A 17733-nucleotide genomic window follows, 5' to 3' on the forward strand; every position below is an offset into this window, starting at 1 on the left:
AACACAATGACAAAGAAATACAATTTTAAGGACTTCGCTGTCTGATTCTGGTTGAACAGCTGAGTGAATCAGTTGGTGCTAATCTAAAAGAAAGAAAAAAGAAACAGGCAATAGATGTACATATTAAACTTCTGGTACCATCTGGTAACACAGAAAAAGATTATTGTTAATTAAAAATGTTTTTTTTTTATTTTTTTTTTTATATACTTACCACAGTTCGAGTTGGTGAAGGTGAGACGATAAAGCGCAATATGGTTTATGACCTTCCCTACAGTATAATCCAAACCTGTGTAATCGTAATCTAAACATGAATGACAAATCGAACATTTGTTCTTGTATTTAACTGGCTGATTTGACGACAATGTCACATCGTTGTGAAAAAAAGCAGCTGGGCACATTTAGAAATAATTCTCAAATACTTTATACAAAATTCATTGATGGGTTAGTTTACATGGTGACACCAAGATTTCAGAGTCGTGACAATGCAAAGAAAACACCATAAAAATGCAGTTACTGCGACTGATTCAATGTACTTTTGAACTATTGCAGTGAGTTAGTGATACGTGCAGGGGTTAACAAATTTAGAAAATATGCAGTAATAATGATAATAATAATAATAATAATAATAAAAAAAAGAAGATTAAAAGTGAACAACTTGGCACAAGGAACATGTTCTTACAGAATTATACACGGGGTTCATTTTACTGTAACAAAGAGGAAGTCTGAATTTGTGGTTTCTACACAAGACTGATCGGTTTAAAAATCTGCACACACACTGAGCTTTTCATATTCTAGAAATAATCATCATTCATTAAGAGGAATATATATATATCTTTTTTCCCCCCATCAGTTAAGAACAAATTCACTGACATACATCTCACTGTACATCACTCATGTCCATAAAACTCAAACATCAGCCCAGACTATTAGAGAGGGCTAACGGAAATATCATTTTAATTTTTTTTTTAAACTTCAGAAGGAAACGCAACACCAAATCTAACAAACTGCAGAGAAAACCTGGCCTAGATATGGTTACAATATTGCAATATCATCAGAGATTTAAAAAGTACAAAATGATAAGGAACGTCACTTGGAAAACTCTTTTGAGATTATTACGGGCAAAGAAGTGGCCAGTCGTCATCGCTGGGAGATACGAGGATAAAAAACAGAATTAAAAAGATACACACATTTGTCGTTACACCAAAGTAAGGCCACTCATACGAAGAGTAGAAGCAAACAGCAGGAAGCTATATGTAAACCATTAATATTTCTACACTCCTCTTCACCTCAGCGGCGAAGGAGCTCCAGTCCAAATGTTCCAGGTATTCTTTTAGGAAGGAAGGGATGCTACCTGAAAGTTCAGCGTGTCACATTTCCCGACTATAAATAAACAACCCTACATGACGGTCATCTCTTGTGTAAATCGAGGACACACGCTGGGATTACTTCTATAACAAACACTTTGTTGTCACGTTATTCTGAGGGTGTGTGTCTCGTTTAGTAAAAAAAAACACTGCAGCAGCTCCTTCACACTAAACCACTGTGCAAATTCTCACATGCACTTCTCTGGCAGTAAATAACAATTTAAATCACAGGCTTTGAAATGCACAGACAATAAAAATAAATATAGTGTAAAAAAAACAAATAAAATGGCTACAGCGTCATGGTTAAACAAGGCCAAGAGCTGGAAATGGAGTTTATAGGTAAATATGGCCTAAACTCTCCTGTAACATACAGAGTGGATTTGTTAAGAGGTTTTGGTTTAAACCATATTGTTATATATTTGACCACTTAGGTTATATAGGTGTTGTTGTCTTTCCTGGGGCAACAGGACTGGAAACTTTGACATCGCAAGGCACACATGTAACCGATCAATCCTTTAAATTAAGAGATAAAATGAAGGGTAATTACTTGAAGTACCTTTCCTTGAACACTTGATCAACTTTGTGAAACCGCTAGTTCGTCACGTTCACTTCAGTAATTGACTGTCGTCGAGCCACTGGTCATTCATCCAAACAAAAGACTCCTGGTGGGATAAACCGTACAGCATTTTCACATTTACTCAAACCGTCACAGTGGAGCTACAGAAGAGGGCATTTAAAAAGACTTCACGCATTCACAGTTTGCCGAGTGTAAGGCATGAAACACTTGGCCACGGTTTGAGGGAGAAGGTGGGGCTTATTGCGCAACAAACACCGGGGAGGTGCCGGAACTTATTTGGCCCTCCAGCGGGGCCTGGCATCCTCTGTTCCCTTGAGGCTATGGCGTGCGCACTGTGCCACTCCGGCTGACGGGGAAGGGGGTTTAGGAAAAAAAAAAAAAAAAGGGTAAGTGGTCACTGCCGAGGGAAACAGCTGGTGAGTGTGAAGCTTGAGTGAGCCGGTGGCTGTGTGCTGTACAGTTGCTTGGTAAGTAATGTGTTTTGAGGAACGTGGAAAGTGAAGATACCCAGAGTGAGAAGGTGTGTCGGTGAGTTTGGTGCAGCGCCACCAAACAGTCAACAGCAGCTAAGACACATCAAAGGTCAAAGAAAGAATCCACATGACCATATACGGGAGAAAAAGAAAAAAAAAAAATCCCTGCTTTTTGATAAGAGTGTCACATGCAATCAAGAGCTAGGAAACCTTCTACCCTTTGTCTTTCTCCTCCAGGTATCCTCATCTGCCCTCCTCTGCCGGTCGAGTCTCTGACTTCAGCCTCACGAACTCCTTGGCCACGTCGTCGTTGGAGCGCTGCGAGAGGATCCGCATGGCGGTGAGGCCCGTGTCGTCCATGTGGATGCGTTGTCCCAGCGGGCACCAGCAGGCACAGTTGCCCTTCTCCATGATGTCTCTCAACTGCATGACGGCCATACCCACCACGCGGTCGGCGCGGCCGAAGCAGTAGTCTTTGACGCAGGCCTGCAGCTCGTAGCACTCGAAGCCGTCCTGCTTACCCAGAACACTGTGCAGAGACAACGCAGAGTTTTGCGATTTAAGGAACCCGACAACACTACAGGGGGTTAGAAGACTGAAAGCTGCACGAGGCGTGAACGGCTTTACAGAGTACAACCGTCTAGTGTTAAAAAGAACAGCAAGGACTTACTACTGATACCCTAGATTTACTTTGAGGGCGTTTTCACACTTTGACCTGTGAACCAAGGTTCATGTTTTTGTCGCATTGTAAACACTTGATCCGGTTGGTTTCACATTGGAATTGTGTGAGTGCACTGAAGACCTTTGCATCACGTATTATTCAGGTCCTGTCGTCATCACCTATATGGGCTGCGTTTCCTTATACTCGACATTGATTGGTTTGTCGACCGTGTGTGTCTGATGTCTGTGTTTTTCGAAATAAGCCGGTAAACATTAATTTTGTTGCCACGGCACTATTATTATTACAGCATTAATATCAGCTCTTATTTTCCTCTCCTGATTACTGATGTTGCATTATGTCATTCTGAAAACTGAAAGTCAAATTCTCCAAATAATATTCTTAAAATGTCAAATAGGAGTTGTGAGCTTGCCGCTGTAAATGTAGGAAACAAATTACACTTGTATGCTGGTATAGTGGAAATAGATATGATGTGCAGCCATAAACATAAACAGCATTTGTTGCATAGCTAACAATGCTGTTGGAAACAAATAAGAGAATCACAAAAGCAGGCTGCTCCACTTACAAATGGAAGGTTTCGTTGAACTTAGGCGACCAGCTGTTGTTCTTTGATTTGGTCTGGAATTTGCGCTTCTTGTCGCTGAGGTGAGGCCCGATCATGGTGATCTCCACGAAGGGTCGGAACATGCCAGACGTCTGCCATTTCAAATCGTTGGCCCCCACAACTGTTTGCGAAACACGTGCAAACAGGATGATGTAAACAGATCAGCGTTGTTTAAAATGCCACATCTTTTAAAAGATATTTTTTTATGAAAACCTGAGACGAACCTCTGGCAGACACTTTCCGCTCTCCGTTCCCTGGATGAGTGTGCAGCTCGATCTGGACAGACAGCTCACCGATCGGCTTGCCCACACCGGAGCCTGGTTTGATGGACAGCCGGACACGTACAGTGAGTTTACATTTACAGGCAAAAAAAACCACCTCTGATTTATAATGCAGAGTCAGAATGAGAGGAGAACACGTGGAGAAGTGGGGTTGGGATTGACCTTCCCACCTTCGTTTCACAGGAGACAAAACCAGAATGTACAAAGGGAGAGCGGGTGGGGAAGGAAAAAAAAAAAAAAAAGGCTGGCGGGTGATTTCAATGAAACCTACCCCTGCTGGGCTGTATTTTTTCATTGGGAGTTAACCTAATACCCTTTCCATTGTGCACTGGCACAGAGGCAGCACGTGAGATAAAGAGAAGACAGGAATAACATGTCAACAAACTCCAGCATTAAAAAAAAAAAAAAACATATATACAAAAGGCATGTGCAAAACTAAAAGAGGGAATATTCAGCAAAAGGTCTTGTGGATCCTACACACATAGTGCCCTCTCCTGGTCTACTCTGGGAGAGGTTTTCCTTTCAGAAGGAACATAAAGCAGAGGTCCGGACTACCTTGTGCATGTTGCGTGGTCACAAAAGTCTTGATGAGTGTGTCGGTCGTCTGTGTGTAGAGGGACAGAGCGTGGCGGAGTGAGGACAGCTCAGGGCTCTTCTCCAGGAAGGCCTTCTTCAGCCCGTTCCCTCCTGCATGGAAATATTGCTGCAGAGGAAACGGAGGGGTTGAGAGGTCTGGCAACAGCTGGAGGGTTCCATTTTATTATGAATTATTTCAGACAAAAATGCTGGTTTGGTTTATACGGTCCGAAGGCTGAGGAATTTGGAAATAAAGTGACGTTAACTAATTCAATTCTGCACACAATCCATCAAATTACCCTTCAAGCTTGAATAGGATCAGTGTACATCCTGGTAATCCATTTCAAACAGAGCAAAAAAAAAAAAATCAACAACAAACAAACAAACAAAAAAAAAACTAAATCTAGAATTTTTTTCCAGGCAGATTAAAATCGGCAATTTGATTGTAACACATTGCCTACATCACCTTCCTGGGTACTTGATTCATGTATGAATAGTTGATGAAGCTAATTTGACCCGTCTCCCCTGCATCCTAATGAAACCAAAACCCGCAGTATAAACTGACCTTGATCGTGTCCAGTGCCACATCCATGACAGCGCACTGCCTGGGAGAGAGGCTTTTCGCCTCCCCCGCCATGTGATCCTGCACAACCCAACGGTGAGCGAAGAGATGAGTTAGAGACATCAAAATAATCATGTTTGATGTCAGATCTTTAGAGTTTCAAGCATATTTCAGAGCCATTTAACATGATGTCAAATATATGGAGGCATTATGATACCTTGAGTTTGGACAGCTGACCCAGTTCTTTTGCAGCTGAGAGGATCTGAGCTCCCTGAAGAACATAGAAAACAAAAACAAAAAAACGTTAGGTTGCTGCTTTCCCTCTCTTTCATTTCTGTACGCAAAAGTCAAATCAGTTTGCAATATCAAGAAAACAAATAATAAACACACAAAGGTATCGTTGCCCTGTGGCAGGACAATCGTCTTCTCCAGGCTGCTCATTACGATCCTCCACAGCTCCTTGAGCACCCGCTTCAATACAGTCTTCTCGCAAGCAGTGGCAAATAGTGTCAGCCTGAAAACGCATGCAGAAATACGCATACAGAAATGTTAGTTAAAGAGACAAAGAGAGAAAAATGATTTGTGAGAGATCAAATTCAGGGCAGATTATCGACTGAAATGAAAAAAAAATATATATATATATACAAGGAATTAATGAATGAGCTACAGTTTAACTCTAGAAAGAAGAAAGTTACGTTGCTGAAACCGTGGAAATATTGTCACACAGTTCACAATGTCTTCATGGAGCAACTCACCTTCCGTCCAGGAAATCCATGAGTGGCCGTAGCATGTTGTCAGAGTCGGCGTCCACCTGGTTTTTGTTGTTTTCGTTGAGCGGCCCTTTGATCTGGTACAGCAAAGACGACATCTGTCGCATGCACTCGTTGATCCGGCTCTGGAAACTGGAATAAAAGTTAAAAAAAATAATGATCAATCGGCACAAACACCTGAGAGGTTATAGAGTTAACCGTATACAAGTGAGTGAACTGTATATGTACCTGTTGCCAAACGTACTGCTGAGCTCGTCCAGCACGTTGTTCAGCCTCATCTGCAGGTCGTTCAGTAACTCACCGGCCTCTGTGTCCATCTGTGGAAAAGCAGACAGACAGGTGCCCAGGAGGGTTTTAGTTTATTGCATATTAAAACGTTTAAAATACGTTGCCAGAAAGTACAACACAACTTTCCTAAACTCCTCAAAGCTTTAACAACCTCTGCAAAATGCAGAGAATTTTCTTTTCTCGATAGAGAAAGAATGTGCGTTCGTTCTCCCGTGAATGGACGAACTGGAAACTTTAAACAGCAGCTCATCAAAGGGTTTCATTTCATATTTGCAGCTTTTAGCCAAAATACAACAATTTAATTTTCAACTTGTAAAATCGGCACTTCAAAGCGAACGCTGAAAGCCACGAATGTCAGTAAGATTATATAATTTTCAGGTTTCAGTAACCAAGTTGTGTTACATCATGTCATTATGGAGAAAAAGCACATCAGCCCACAAGGGCGTCACGCTTTGAGGAATACCAAAGGGATAAGATCAAATTTAGGTCCTGTTGTAATGTCTGTATTCTATGATCCTGGAGCAAATTAATGTACATGACTATGAAAAAAATTAATAATAAAATCTAACACATCTAAGCAAACCCACCTTTTTCCCAGAAGTCTCCAACTTTCAAAGGGAGCACATTGAAAAAAAAAAAAGTTAAACACTGCAGGAGATTTGTGTGTCTTTTAAGTGTCTGATAAGTAGTGAGTCTTACAAACACAAGGTGAAGGAACAAGTAGGACAGACCCATGAATCCCCAGTGTACCTAAAGCAGGTACACTCAGGCATCATCTAAATAAGCACTGCCCGGAGGAGAGCTAAGCCACGTGGATGAAGCCACAGTGTGGCCCAATGATCCAATGGGCTTTTGATTCATGGCCTGTCAGGGTTACGAAGCACCATTAGTGAGGACAAACGGAGAGGTTTCTGCTACGCAGCACAAAGAGAGGCTTTAGGGAAGAAAAGGCAGCTTGGAATGGATCGTGTTTGGTTTGTAATCTGCTTTTTTTGTGTGTGTGTGTGTGTGTGCACAGATGTATTCATATGCATGTTGTGCACCTACACTCACCTTTTTGTCCTCAAATGCGTTTTCAGTCTACGGCAGTGCAGAAAAGTGGATGGTAACACAGGACAACCTCAGTTAACTGTCATTACCCGTTTGGCATTTGATTTTTATTGATATTAATTGGGAAACTACAACATGGATTTTACAAAGTGCTGTGGCAGCAGATAAAACTGGTGCCTACCTTTTCTACTGGTGCATCCGTCTTTGTGTGATGGAAATATATATATATTTTTAGAGATAAATACAAATAAAAAACTGTCAAAGAAAAATCCTGTTCTGTTGTTAAAAACATCAAAGTAACAAGCAGGCAAGAACAAAGTCTATAAACTAGAGAACAACATACTGAAAGTTTTTCAAATAAAAAAAAAACGTGTTTGTGACATAGGCACCCACCTTCTCCTTTTCAGTCTTTTGCAAACATAGGAAAATTACAAAGAAGACAAAATTAAAGAACCGAAAATTCAGAAATACCCATTTAAGGGAAAATGAAGGCGGAAGTGAGGGAAAATGCCACTGAAAAAAAGGTACTGAACTTGAGATGACGGTTGAAACTACACACGATGAACTCGACCGTGATAACCACATGGGGGACATCGTACTGTAGTGGGACTGATTATGACTGTGACGCTGCTGGGAGTGGGTGGAACGGGGAAACGGCGCGCAAAAATGACCTGGGCTTAGAAAATGAATGAAAGTTCAAACCATGTCGGACTGCAACAAACCTCTGCCTCTATTTTCTCCCCTTCCTCCCCTACTTCTTCCTCTTCCTCACTCTCCTCATACTTGGAGTGGCAGAAAAAGACAAGACAAAGATTTTAAGTCTCATTACTGCCAACCATATTCAACTAATATCGGTGCCTGTTTTTGTAAAAAAAAAAAAAAAAAAAAAAAGGTTTGCATATAACGGCATATTTAATATCCACAAGTAGTGAGATGAACATGTGAGTATATGCGGTCATGTACAAAACATGAATGCATATACAGTGAACTTGCCTGCCATGCTAGCATACTGTTGTTGCGCTAGAAAAGAAAGCAAAAACATGACTGTGACTTCATCCTCCCCCAAAATATAAAGGCAAATCACGGCAACTATATTTGAAGACCTCAACTGGACTTTCTGAGATCTGTTTTACCGTATAAAAACAGAGAGCTACATCAAATTAATATTTCCCAAGCTTTTATCTGTAGCTACTGGAAAATCATCCATTTGAACAAAGAACTATTGACGTTGTGTTAATTCAGTTTGTTAGCTAACCGAATTAAAAGAGTAGCTGACACCACTCCACCAAAAACAAAACTGTTGCTGGAATTAGCCGAGAAGATGTAAAGCTCAGCAGCTGCTATTGCTGCTATTGAATTAATCTAATTACATCCAACATCCAAGTGATTTATGAAAATATAAACTGGTTTTTAGTCTGAACGACACACAAACTAAAATACCACCTTGTTGCACCCAACACACCAAAGTGTAGATAACACCATCGTCCGGTCTCAAATCTCTAGATCAATCACTTTTCTCATGATTGATGATCGACTGATCTCTCTCTCTCGAAGGAGCTCAAATGTAACAGCCTTTCCCCTCCTCCACATCATGACACGATGCTTTACCAATCATTTGACACGTCAGAGAACAACTAAATAATCCGACATCTGCAAACCATGTTCCTGAAAGGTAAAGGGTCAAACCCACGAGCGCGAGGCATCCCAATAGTGTGTACAAATCAAGTCCAACTCCGTTATTGTTGAACGTACAATTAGTCATCGAAGGGAAATTCCAGCATAAAGTTCTACTTCCTTGTGTCGTTTCCTGCACCCGAGCTTTTCCTCATAGTTTCTGACATTCGGCGGCGGATCCTTACGCCCGGAGGTAGTAGCCTCTGAGGAGGTTGACTTTTTCCAATGTTTTTGCGACGCCACCATATTCTGGTCCAATGAGGAATTTCTGTTTCTTCATCTGCTAAAGCTTTTGAAGCTTTGCCTCGTTACCTTCTGTTATTATCTCAGATAGATGACATGTTGTATTATGTGCTAACATTTGGAAAATGATTCCCTGTCGCAAAAAATAACATGAGCACGCTATCACTATACAAGCTACATCAGCAGTACAGCACCTGTTTGTTTTACTGTTATTCACCATTATCACAAGGTTTCTGGGAGGAACTAGAAAAGTCAGGCTACTGTGTAGGCTAAAGATAACACTCGTAACTTTCAGTCGCTACGGGTTAGTTTGAGTCTAACTACCAGTGACTTCTAAACTGCTACCATCCACAGTACCCACCGGAGCCTTTGCCTTCTCATCCTCAGTTATAACCTGCTGTTCAATGCAGAGGAACAGGGAAATAATCAACACAGTGGTCCATTGCACACCATCAAGCTGATTGAACAATAGAAAGATGTACACTCATACGGACCAATATCTGCCCTGCATGGACAGACCATGATGGAAACCTACCTCCTCGCCTGCCTCTTCCTCCTCCTCCTCCTCCTCCTCTTCTTCCTCTTCTACCATTTCATTTTGCTTTAATTGTAAAGTGAACACACTCGTTGAAACTTAAGCTAGAGCGTCGCAACAGCTACAGTCCTACAATCAATCAAACACTACTAAAAAAAAAACTATTGCAGCTACAGTAGCTATGGTATAACATTACATGCAAAAGTGGGGCAGGGATCGAAAGCAGCGGGAGGTCACAGCTGACAGAGAAGCTATCGATTCTCCATACTGGAGCTACAGTGCTGATACAGAGGACATGATGGAGTTAAACCTCAGCTCAATATTCTCTCGTCTTTCAGGCAGCGCAAGGCAGAATCTCTACAACTATTAACCTAAAGGCTACGCTTTCACTGACAGCTTCACATCAGACACTGAATGCAATATATTCAGAGCATAAACAACTTCCACTAAATCCTAATCCAGCAATAGCAGCCCTCTAACTACCACTACCATATATACCTGTGCTTCCACTGTTGCAATCTGAGACATAAGAGACACAACCCCAGCTGCTGTATAAATAACCATCTCTTCTATGTCTTCTATCCATCTAATAGATGTTCAGTTTATGATTCTTTTTTCATATTAACTAATTTGTGAACAATAGTGGGCACCCTCCACTATGACGTCGTGGAACGTTAAATTAGCTCGTTCTCACATCCACTTTCATTTTCTTCAGACTCACCTGTTTGGCACCCATCGACTCAAACATCTTTTCCAGCTGGATTCTCAACTGCTGCACATTATTCATGAGGACGCAGGGCTGCAAGAGGACACAGGAGGAGAGAGAGAGAGAGAGAGAGAGTGGGCAGTGAGAGAAAGCAAAAGCAGCAGAGCCTGAATACAGATGTTAGTTACTATCCAGCTTTCTGCCAAGGTAAAAGTGGCACACAACAATCCCTAAACTTTTCATGGATAATATAATTGTGTAGGATCTATTGCAAGGTAGATAAACAACAGCACTGACTTTAAAAAAACAAAAAAAAAACAGCCTACTAAAGTACAAATAATATTACAAAATAAGAACAATAACTTACAATCTTCTCTTTGTCAATATAAGTAGGAAAGCTCTTGGTCAGAATGGCACTGTACTGCAGGAGAACTTTGGCAATTGTCTGCAAAAAATGAAACAAAGAGGACATTAAACATATAAATGGCACAAACAATAACGAGTTTGAAATCCAATCACTTACTTCTAATGAAACTGTTCAGTATTTAGATAGGGGATTATATTACACTTTTGGGGAATGTGTCCAAAGAATCATTTCACCCAATTATTAAAATATACAAAGGTTCCTTATTAATGTATTTTGTAGCAGAAAAATGAATCCCCAAACATAAAACTGTGTTGACCGTCCTTTTCCCAGGTGGGAAATATTATATCCAATTCAAATCTTGTTAATAAGGAACAATCAAATGGCCCTAACAAAAAGTGTAAACTTCCCTCCAGACAATGTTGTAGCTGTTTAGTAATTTAACTCAAATGTGATGCTTATAAAAAAAAAAGGAAAATAGTCATAGAAAGTAAAAGATCAACATAATTAGGACATTTAATTCATTATTACTTGTAGAAGTTTTAGACCTAAATACGCAACGTATGTCATGTAGCTCCAGCAGCTGGGAGTTACAAACGAGAGCTGTGATACATCTTTTGATAATGTGTTGCACGTCGGAGACAGTTTAGGATTCACAAGGGTTAAAAAGGGTTACCTTGGAGAAGCGGCGGCTGTACTGAGCCATGACGTTCGGGTCAGGACATTCCAGTTTCTTGATGATCTCAAAGCTCTGGTTGAGCTGAGTGAAGATGTCCACCACGGAGCACGAGAACAGAGCGTGCTCAGAGGTCTGCTGAAACTGAAACAAGTACATAAACAGAGTTATTATTAGTACTTATACTGGAGACAAAACTATAACGGCAGGCAACATGCTCGCACACAACTTTCTGATGTCCACATGCTGATACTGTGTGTGTCTCTGGAAACAGGAGGAACACTAATTTAATTCAATACAGTTTTTATTACAACCTCATTGGCATAAATAATAATAAGCTATAAAGTAGTCCATTTTAATTTTCTTACTCCATCTTTTTTGTCTCTCTCCAGGGCTCCATGCATGAACTCCATAGATACGTCCTCATTTTCATCCAACCACTGGAGCACAAACTGTACAAACCATCTAAAAGGGAAAATAAAGATTAGAAGAGTTTATTTTTTAATTTTTATGGTGTTTATGCTCTAAACCAGTAGCTGGGTTAGAGCTCAATTCATTTAGCAATATAAATTGAGTGTTTAAAATTTTTTTATTTTGATGTTTTCCTTTGCTTTGCCTGTGAGTAAACACGTCACATGCACTTACGATGGGTAGTCGGGAACAACGCTGCTGAAGATTGGCAGCTCCTTGACATATTCGTTGTAGAGCCACTTCACCTTGAAGTGCAGGTTCATGTAGTCCGTGCTCTTACACAGTCTGTGCTTCTCATGCTCTGCAGGTACAAAGACACAACGAGAGGTGAGCTTTGTGTACTCTTGCAGTGGTGGGAAACAACGTTGCTGTAATTTAGTATAATGTAGTGATGCAGTTGTGAAGCATATTCAAAGTTACCGCAGTGACTGCCTGAGACTTCTAATTTATAACAGAAACCCTAATGAAATCAAGGTGCTACCGAGCTGCATTATCGGAAGTGTGGGATCAAGAGCTTTGGGAGAATGACCCCTGCTTGGAACAAAGACAGGGCATTTTAAACTTTGGTGCTTTGATATTTCGTTTTTTTTTTTCTAAAAATGTCTTTCTTAATCCTCTCACTGAGTGAGATTACAGGAAAAAGATAGATTTTTATTTTATAACATGCTTGTATGTACACTGAAATAACTATTGTCCACTTTAACTGATTCTCTTGTTCATACTAACTACAGAGAGATCCCTTTTTAAAGCAGTTATTCACGTTAGTGATAAGGGTTTAAACCCACAGCCCTTCTTCTGGGCAAAAATCAATTCTAAAGTTCAGGTAAAGCTGAAATTTTTTGTTTTTTAGTCTTAAACTCTGTGTTTTTGTGACTGTCCTCATACTGCAACTTAGTACAGAAGGCCGTCTGTACACTGATTTTACTGTACACACAGTATGGTCCTGTGAGGAGTGTTTTCATACATACAAAATTTGAATCTATCCTTTACCTCTTAAGATAAAGTCCTCTACATTTTCAGCGATTTTGGCTTTTCCTAAATCAAATCCTACGTATAAAGTCACTGCATCATTCTAAAATATCCCTTTGTTTGAAAAAAGCAGGACTTAATCCAAATGTTTTCTTTGGGCAACATGTCCTCTGATGGTCTAATACTCAACAAACACAAACACACACACTAATCCCATTTTATGTGTTCACTCAGATGAATGGGGCAACGCTTTGAAATTCTTAAAGTCACAGCTTCGTTTATTTCAAATGTTTAGTCTCACTTTCATTGCAATGAGTGCAACAAGATCATGTATTCAAGTCAAACTGTTGCTGCTACTATACTCCTTCGAGCAGGAACATTTTTGCAGATGAAATAATGATTAGTTTAAGAATAAGCAGATACTCTTATCTTTTTGGTGACCTGCTAAAAACTACCACTCTTAAACCTCTGGAGCAAAATCTCTTTCCATTTTCGATCACTTATAAATTCAACTTAAGCGGCCACCACTTCTGTGTTGTGCCGTTTTTTGTGAAGCAGATATTTCACATTGATAGTCTCTGTAGGGGATTCATCTGGAGGACAAGGTCTAGAATGAAAGCTGATTGTCTCTGGGGACCGATGGTGCTGTACAGTACAGTACAGCAGAGAGAGAAAAAAAAAAGTGCAGAGAGGCTCCTGGGAGACATAAGCAGCTTTTCAAACCCTGCACAGATATTCTCTTTTCATCTATTTGTTTTTACATGCTAACCCTCCAGCTGTTTCCCTCACTTCTAGACAAAATATACCTCCACAATTCAACACAGCAGCATAATTCTACAATAAAGAGCCTCGGATGTGGCTATATGTGACTGGTGGGACAGTAGACACCAGGACCTACCTTCCATTGCGTACTTCATGTCTTGAGCAAACAATGTCCACATGACCTCTGCTGACACCTTCCCTACAATCAGTTCTTGAGGGAACCTGAGAGAGGAGACAGTTCAAATAAGTTGTGAGATAAATCCAACTGGAGACCAAACAACAAAGTATAATGATTTAAGCACCCACTTTAAGTGTTCTGAACATTTGGAAAGAGGTATTAAACACAAACCCTTCTTATATAGATGTAGCAGAAACTGATAAGGGACTACTCAGCGAGATTTATTCAAGTGGTTGGTGTTGTTGCTGCTTGTTTAAGAGGGTAAAAGGAGTGGAATTACTAACTGGTTGAGCACTGGTGTGTACGAGTTCCTGTCTTCTTCGATGATGGAGACAATGAGCATGATGAGTTTGGGCCAGAAGTCCAAGTTCTTGACGCTCGGACCCTGCTCCTCCAAAGGGAGCTCCTCCTTGTTCTGGATAAAAAAAAAGAAAAAAAGGCAAGTTGTTGTTGACAGATATTGATACGCATCATTGTTGTCCCTAATTGTCTTAGTTTGCTTTTACAATTAATTTAAGTAAACTAAGTAACGTTGAAGTTACTTGTGTCTTGTGTACAATGCCCTGCTGATGCACCCTATATACTGCAGTTGTACGTGACTCACTGTGTCCACAGGCTGGTACTGTCTGCGGTACAGCTCGTGGCAGTTATTAAAGACGTAGTCGTATGTAGAGTTGAGACAGGCTTTGACGCAGTCCTTCACCACCTGGCTGGCTCGGGGCGGAGACTGTAACTCCTGAACCTGAACACCAGATGGGGGTAAAAACACTGGCAGTGAATGACTGCAAACAGTCAGTCACACTTTATCAACTTGTAGAGCAACAGGGTCACCGACAACAAACAGGTTAAAAAAAATGTAGGACCATCGACTAAACATAAAGAAGAATCAAATTAGCTGATAACCAGATATTGGTAAAGACAGATGTAGTACAGGAAACACTGTTATCTACCTTCATCCTGAAGAAGGTGATGCTCGTCAGAAGGTCCACAGTGGATTTCAGATCTTGCAGGCGATCTTTGCTGCTGGCTGGGAAGTGGTTCTAGAGAGGAAAAACATGTTTAATTTACAAGTAAATTCAGTTTAAATAAATGATTATGACTGATGTGTTGTATGTATGAGTAATCACAGCACTGAGACTTTACGTTCTCCACCCTTTTCAAGACTGCTGTTACAGTTCATTGCTTTACTTGCAGACAAACATTCACGTTATCTATATCTTGATTTTATTTGTTTTTGTGTATATAGTCTGTGTGTGTGTATTCATTCTTTTATTGCTCTTATTTTTTTTCTAAAATAATAATTTTTTTATCTATCTTATTTCGTTTATTTCAGACGTATTTGTAAATTTGTTCATACTGTGTACATGCTGCTGTGACGACTAATAAAGTCTAATCTAATCTAAACAATATTCAAAACACTGAACATGTGACATGGCACAAAATGCATAAAATGATATAATTTTGACTGGCATTCATAGCTTTTCTTTTGGGAAAATGGATATACTGAATGCACACTGATTAACAATACTGATGCAGCACTTTCAAAGGAAAAATATAACCTTTAAGAACAGTATTAGTCATTCATGGCAGTGATACTTATATGAATCTTACCCTATAAGTTGAAAGGTCAATTCGGAGGGAGTTGTGTAACTGGTCTAAGAGCTTGACGAAGCGTTCTTTCTGTTTGGTCAGGAAAAGAAAAACAATAAGTGTGAGCTTGTACATGTGTCTGTATTAAGCAGAAGAAAAACACCAAAAAAAACCTGATATGACCCAAAAAGTCAAAGAGAAGCAGTGGCATGAGACATATTTATGGTGTGTATGTGTGTTACAGTAGTACAGACCCCAAAATTAGAAGCAGCGAAGCGGTCGGAGGCGGACACATTGGTGGAAGCGGTTGTGTGGGCGTAGAAGGCATTGATATTGGCCAGCAGGGTGCTCATCACTGCAGGAACTCCGGGACACATGTACTTTGACGACAGACAAGCAAAGTGCCTGGGAAAAGAAGCACAAGCCTGGTAAAGACGGGCTCCTGTTCTTCCAGTCTGCACCTGCTTAGACTTAAAAAGACATGTCAGTGTCAGGGAGAGGAGGTTTGGGAGAAGCAATGTCAGTGTCAAGTGTGGATAGCTGAGCCTTTATTTGGACAACCCGTGTCCTCTCAAGGGTGTACTTTACACCTAATGATCCCTATTAGGAGTGGTCATTCCGCCTGCCCATCAGCTACCTGGCACGTTGAGGCTGAAGGATGGCCCACCGGAGTGTGCTTCCTGTGAATGATGGGCCCAGCTAAAAGACATCCGTATGGATCGTGACATTTCATGGAGACAAATCCGTCCTCAGCCCGTTTATAATTGACTTTCCTTCATTTGAAGGCCAGCAGAGACTGACAACAGCACTAAGAGGCACTTTGGTGTGACAGCAATAGGTAGGAAGAGGGGCCAGGAAGAAGGGAGATGAAGAGGAAACAAACACATTGACAGGCAGCGAGAAGGTCCTTTTATCCACTGTGATATTCAGGACTCACGTCATGGCCTGGTAGATCGACTCAATCCCGTAGCGCATGGCAAATTCGTCCACTACCTCCTGCGCCACGTCATCATAGTAGACTTTCCAAGAATCGTCGCTGCGAGTCTCCGGGATTTTTACCACGCCTTGACCGAGCACGTCAGTCGAATGGTGGAACAGGTTCTGTAATGGGCAGAAATAAAGTAAAATGTACCGTAGAGTTCAGTGGACGTGAACATGGAAGACGAGAAAGAGCGGTCACAGTGGCTTTTATAGATCTGAGATATGACGAGGATGTCATGACGATTTGTGTTCAAAAGGTGTGTGCAGTGGAGATCCTGAGGGGTTAAAACCTTTTGGCTTTTCTGTTTATGTGATTGTCTGTTGTATAAGCACAGGTTACAGTGCAGTACAGTACAGTGCTTTAAGCCACATCCACAATTCAATTTGGACATGTTTTTCAGGGAATAGGTGTGATTATGTAACTCTATCTCTGATTTGAATCCTCTATAAATCAGTCACATCTGCAGACAATCTGTGCCGCACATCACAATCATTACAATAGCTAATAGCTGTCACTTAACTTCCACAGTTCTGAAACCTTCTGTGTGCTTAACCTCTGAATATCTTGGATGCTTAGGTTATAACTTCAGAATCGTATACCTCATGCAAACAGGTGTATTGAACGTGATACGCAGCCACTTTCTCCTCTCCTTTGATCTCCACATTGATTTGAAGCCGAATGGCCCCTGACACGGCTGACTTGTCCGTCCTCTTCTCTGTAATCAAACACAAATACAGTCAATCACACACACAGTTACAAAAACACATCTCCTTGATTCATAACTCCAATCTGAATCTGAAACAACGAGGCACATGAAACCAGGTCTGTTAACACTAATTACAGACTATTAACATGGCATCTCTATTGTAGGGGGTTCTGTTTCTACGGCTTGATGGCAGTGCAGAGACGGCAGCGCTAATAGAAGTCCTCCAGCGGATAGTGAGCGAGACAATGGCAGTGGGCTGTATGGATCTACGCCTGATCGCCGAAGACATTTGAGCTGGAGCAGCTCTGGAGGTGGAGCGTTTGGCGGCTCGCCCCTGCTATTTGCCCTGACAGGCGCATCATTAGGGGTAATTTGTACATGTTGGTGGAGTGGTCGATTTCCGACTGGAGTGCTGCTACTTGATAATCACACATCAGGGGGACAGTAAAGAAAAGCTTGGGAGAAGGAGAAGATAGAGAAGAGAATATGTTTGGAGTGAACTGAGCATATTACGTGACTGATCATCAACTTTGCAACAAATGATTCAGCACCAAAGGAATATATTTTATTATGGTTATCAGACATTATTAAACCGAGCACTTTATATATCCCTGTTCAAGAGAAACAACAGCAGATTTATGGGCACATTCATA

General features: G+C 40.9%; 1 protein-coding gene across 5 annotated transcripts in view; it reads right to left on the reverse strand.

The window, feature by feature from the left end:
- Positions 1–382: 382 nt before the first annotated feature.
- The window catches only part of LOC138624591 (protein unc-13 homolog B-like), a 66804-nt gene continuing 49453 nt past the window's right edge, over positions 383–17733 (reverse strand). For all 5 annotated transcript variants that reach the window (XM_069704930.1, XM_069704911.1, XM_069704937.1 and 2 more), the window contains 23 exons: positions 16974–17089; positions 16330–16493; positions 15647–15797; positions 15414–15482; positions 14753–14842; positions 14407–14544; positions 14087–14217; positions 13761–13846; positions 12068–12194; positions 11791–11887; positions 11423–11566; positions 10750–10827; positions 10398–10475; positions 6115–6203; positions 5872–6018; positions 5507–5630; positions 5334–5387; positions 5120–5197; positions 4534–4681; positions 4250–4306; positions 3922–4014; positions 3659–3818; positions 383–2943 (listed from right to left, as the gene is read on the reverse strand). In XM_069704930.1, coding sequence (XP_069561031.1) covers positions 2658–2943; positions 3659–3818; positions 3922–4014; positions 4250–4306; positions 4534–4681; positions 5120–5197; positions 5334–5387; positions 5507–5630; positions 5872–6018; positions 6115–6203; positions 10398–10475; positions 10750–10827; positions 11423–11566; positions 11791–11887; positions 12068–12194; positions 13761–13846; positions 14087–14217; positions 14407–14544; positions 14753–14842; positions 15414–15482; positions 15647–15797; positions 16330–16493; positions 16974–17089 — 2705 coding nt within the window. In that variant the 3' untranslated portion in view covers positions 383–2657. The remainder of the gene's footprint in view (positions 2944–3658; positions 3819–3921; positions 4015–4249; positions 4307–4533; positions 4682–5119; positions 5198–5333; positions 5388–5506; positions 5631–5871; positions 6019–6114; positions 6204–10397; positions 10476–10749; positions 10828–11422; positions 11567–11790; positions 11888–12067; positions 12195–13760; positions 13847–14086; positions 14218–14406; positions 14545–14752; positions 14843–15413; positions 15483–15646; positions 15798–16329; positions 16494–16973; positions 17090–17733) is intronic.

This window comes from Brachyistius frenatus, unplaced genomic scaffold (genome assembly GCF_029030835.1).
Source record: "Brachyistius frenatus isolate BFR_SWC_R1_liver_20210118 unplaced genomic scaffold, ASM2903083v1 Contig_3, whole genome shotgun sequence".
Taxonomy (NCBI): domain Eukaryota; kingdom Metazoa; phylum Chordata; class Actinopteri; family Embiotocidae; genus Brachyistius; species Brachyistius frenatus.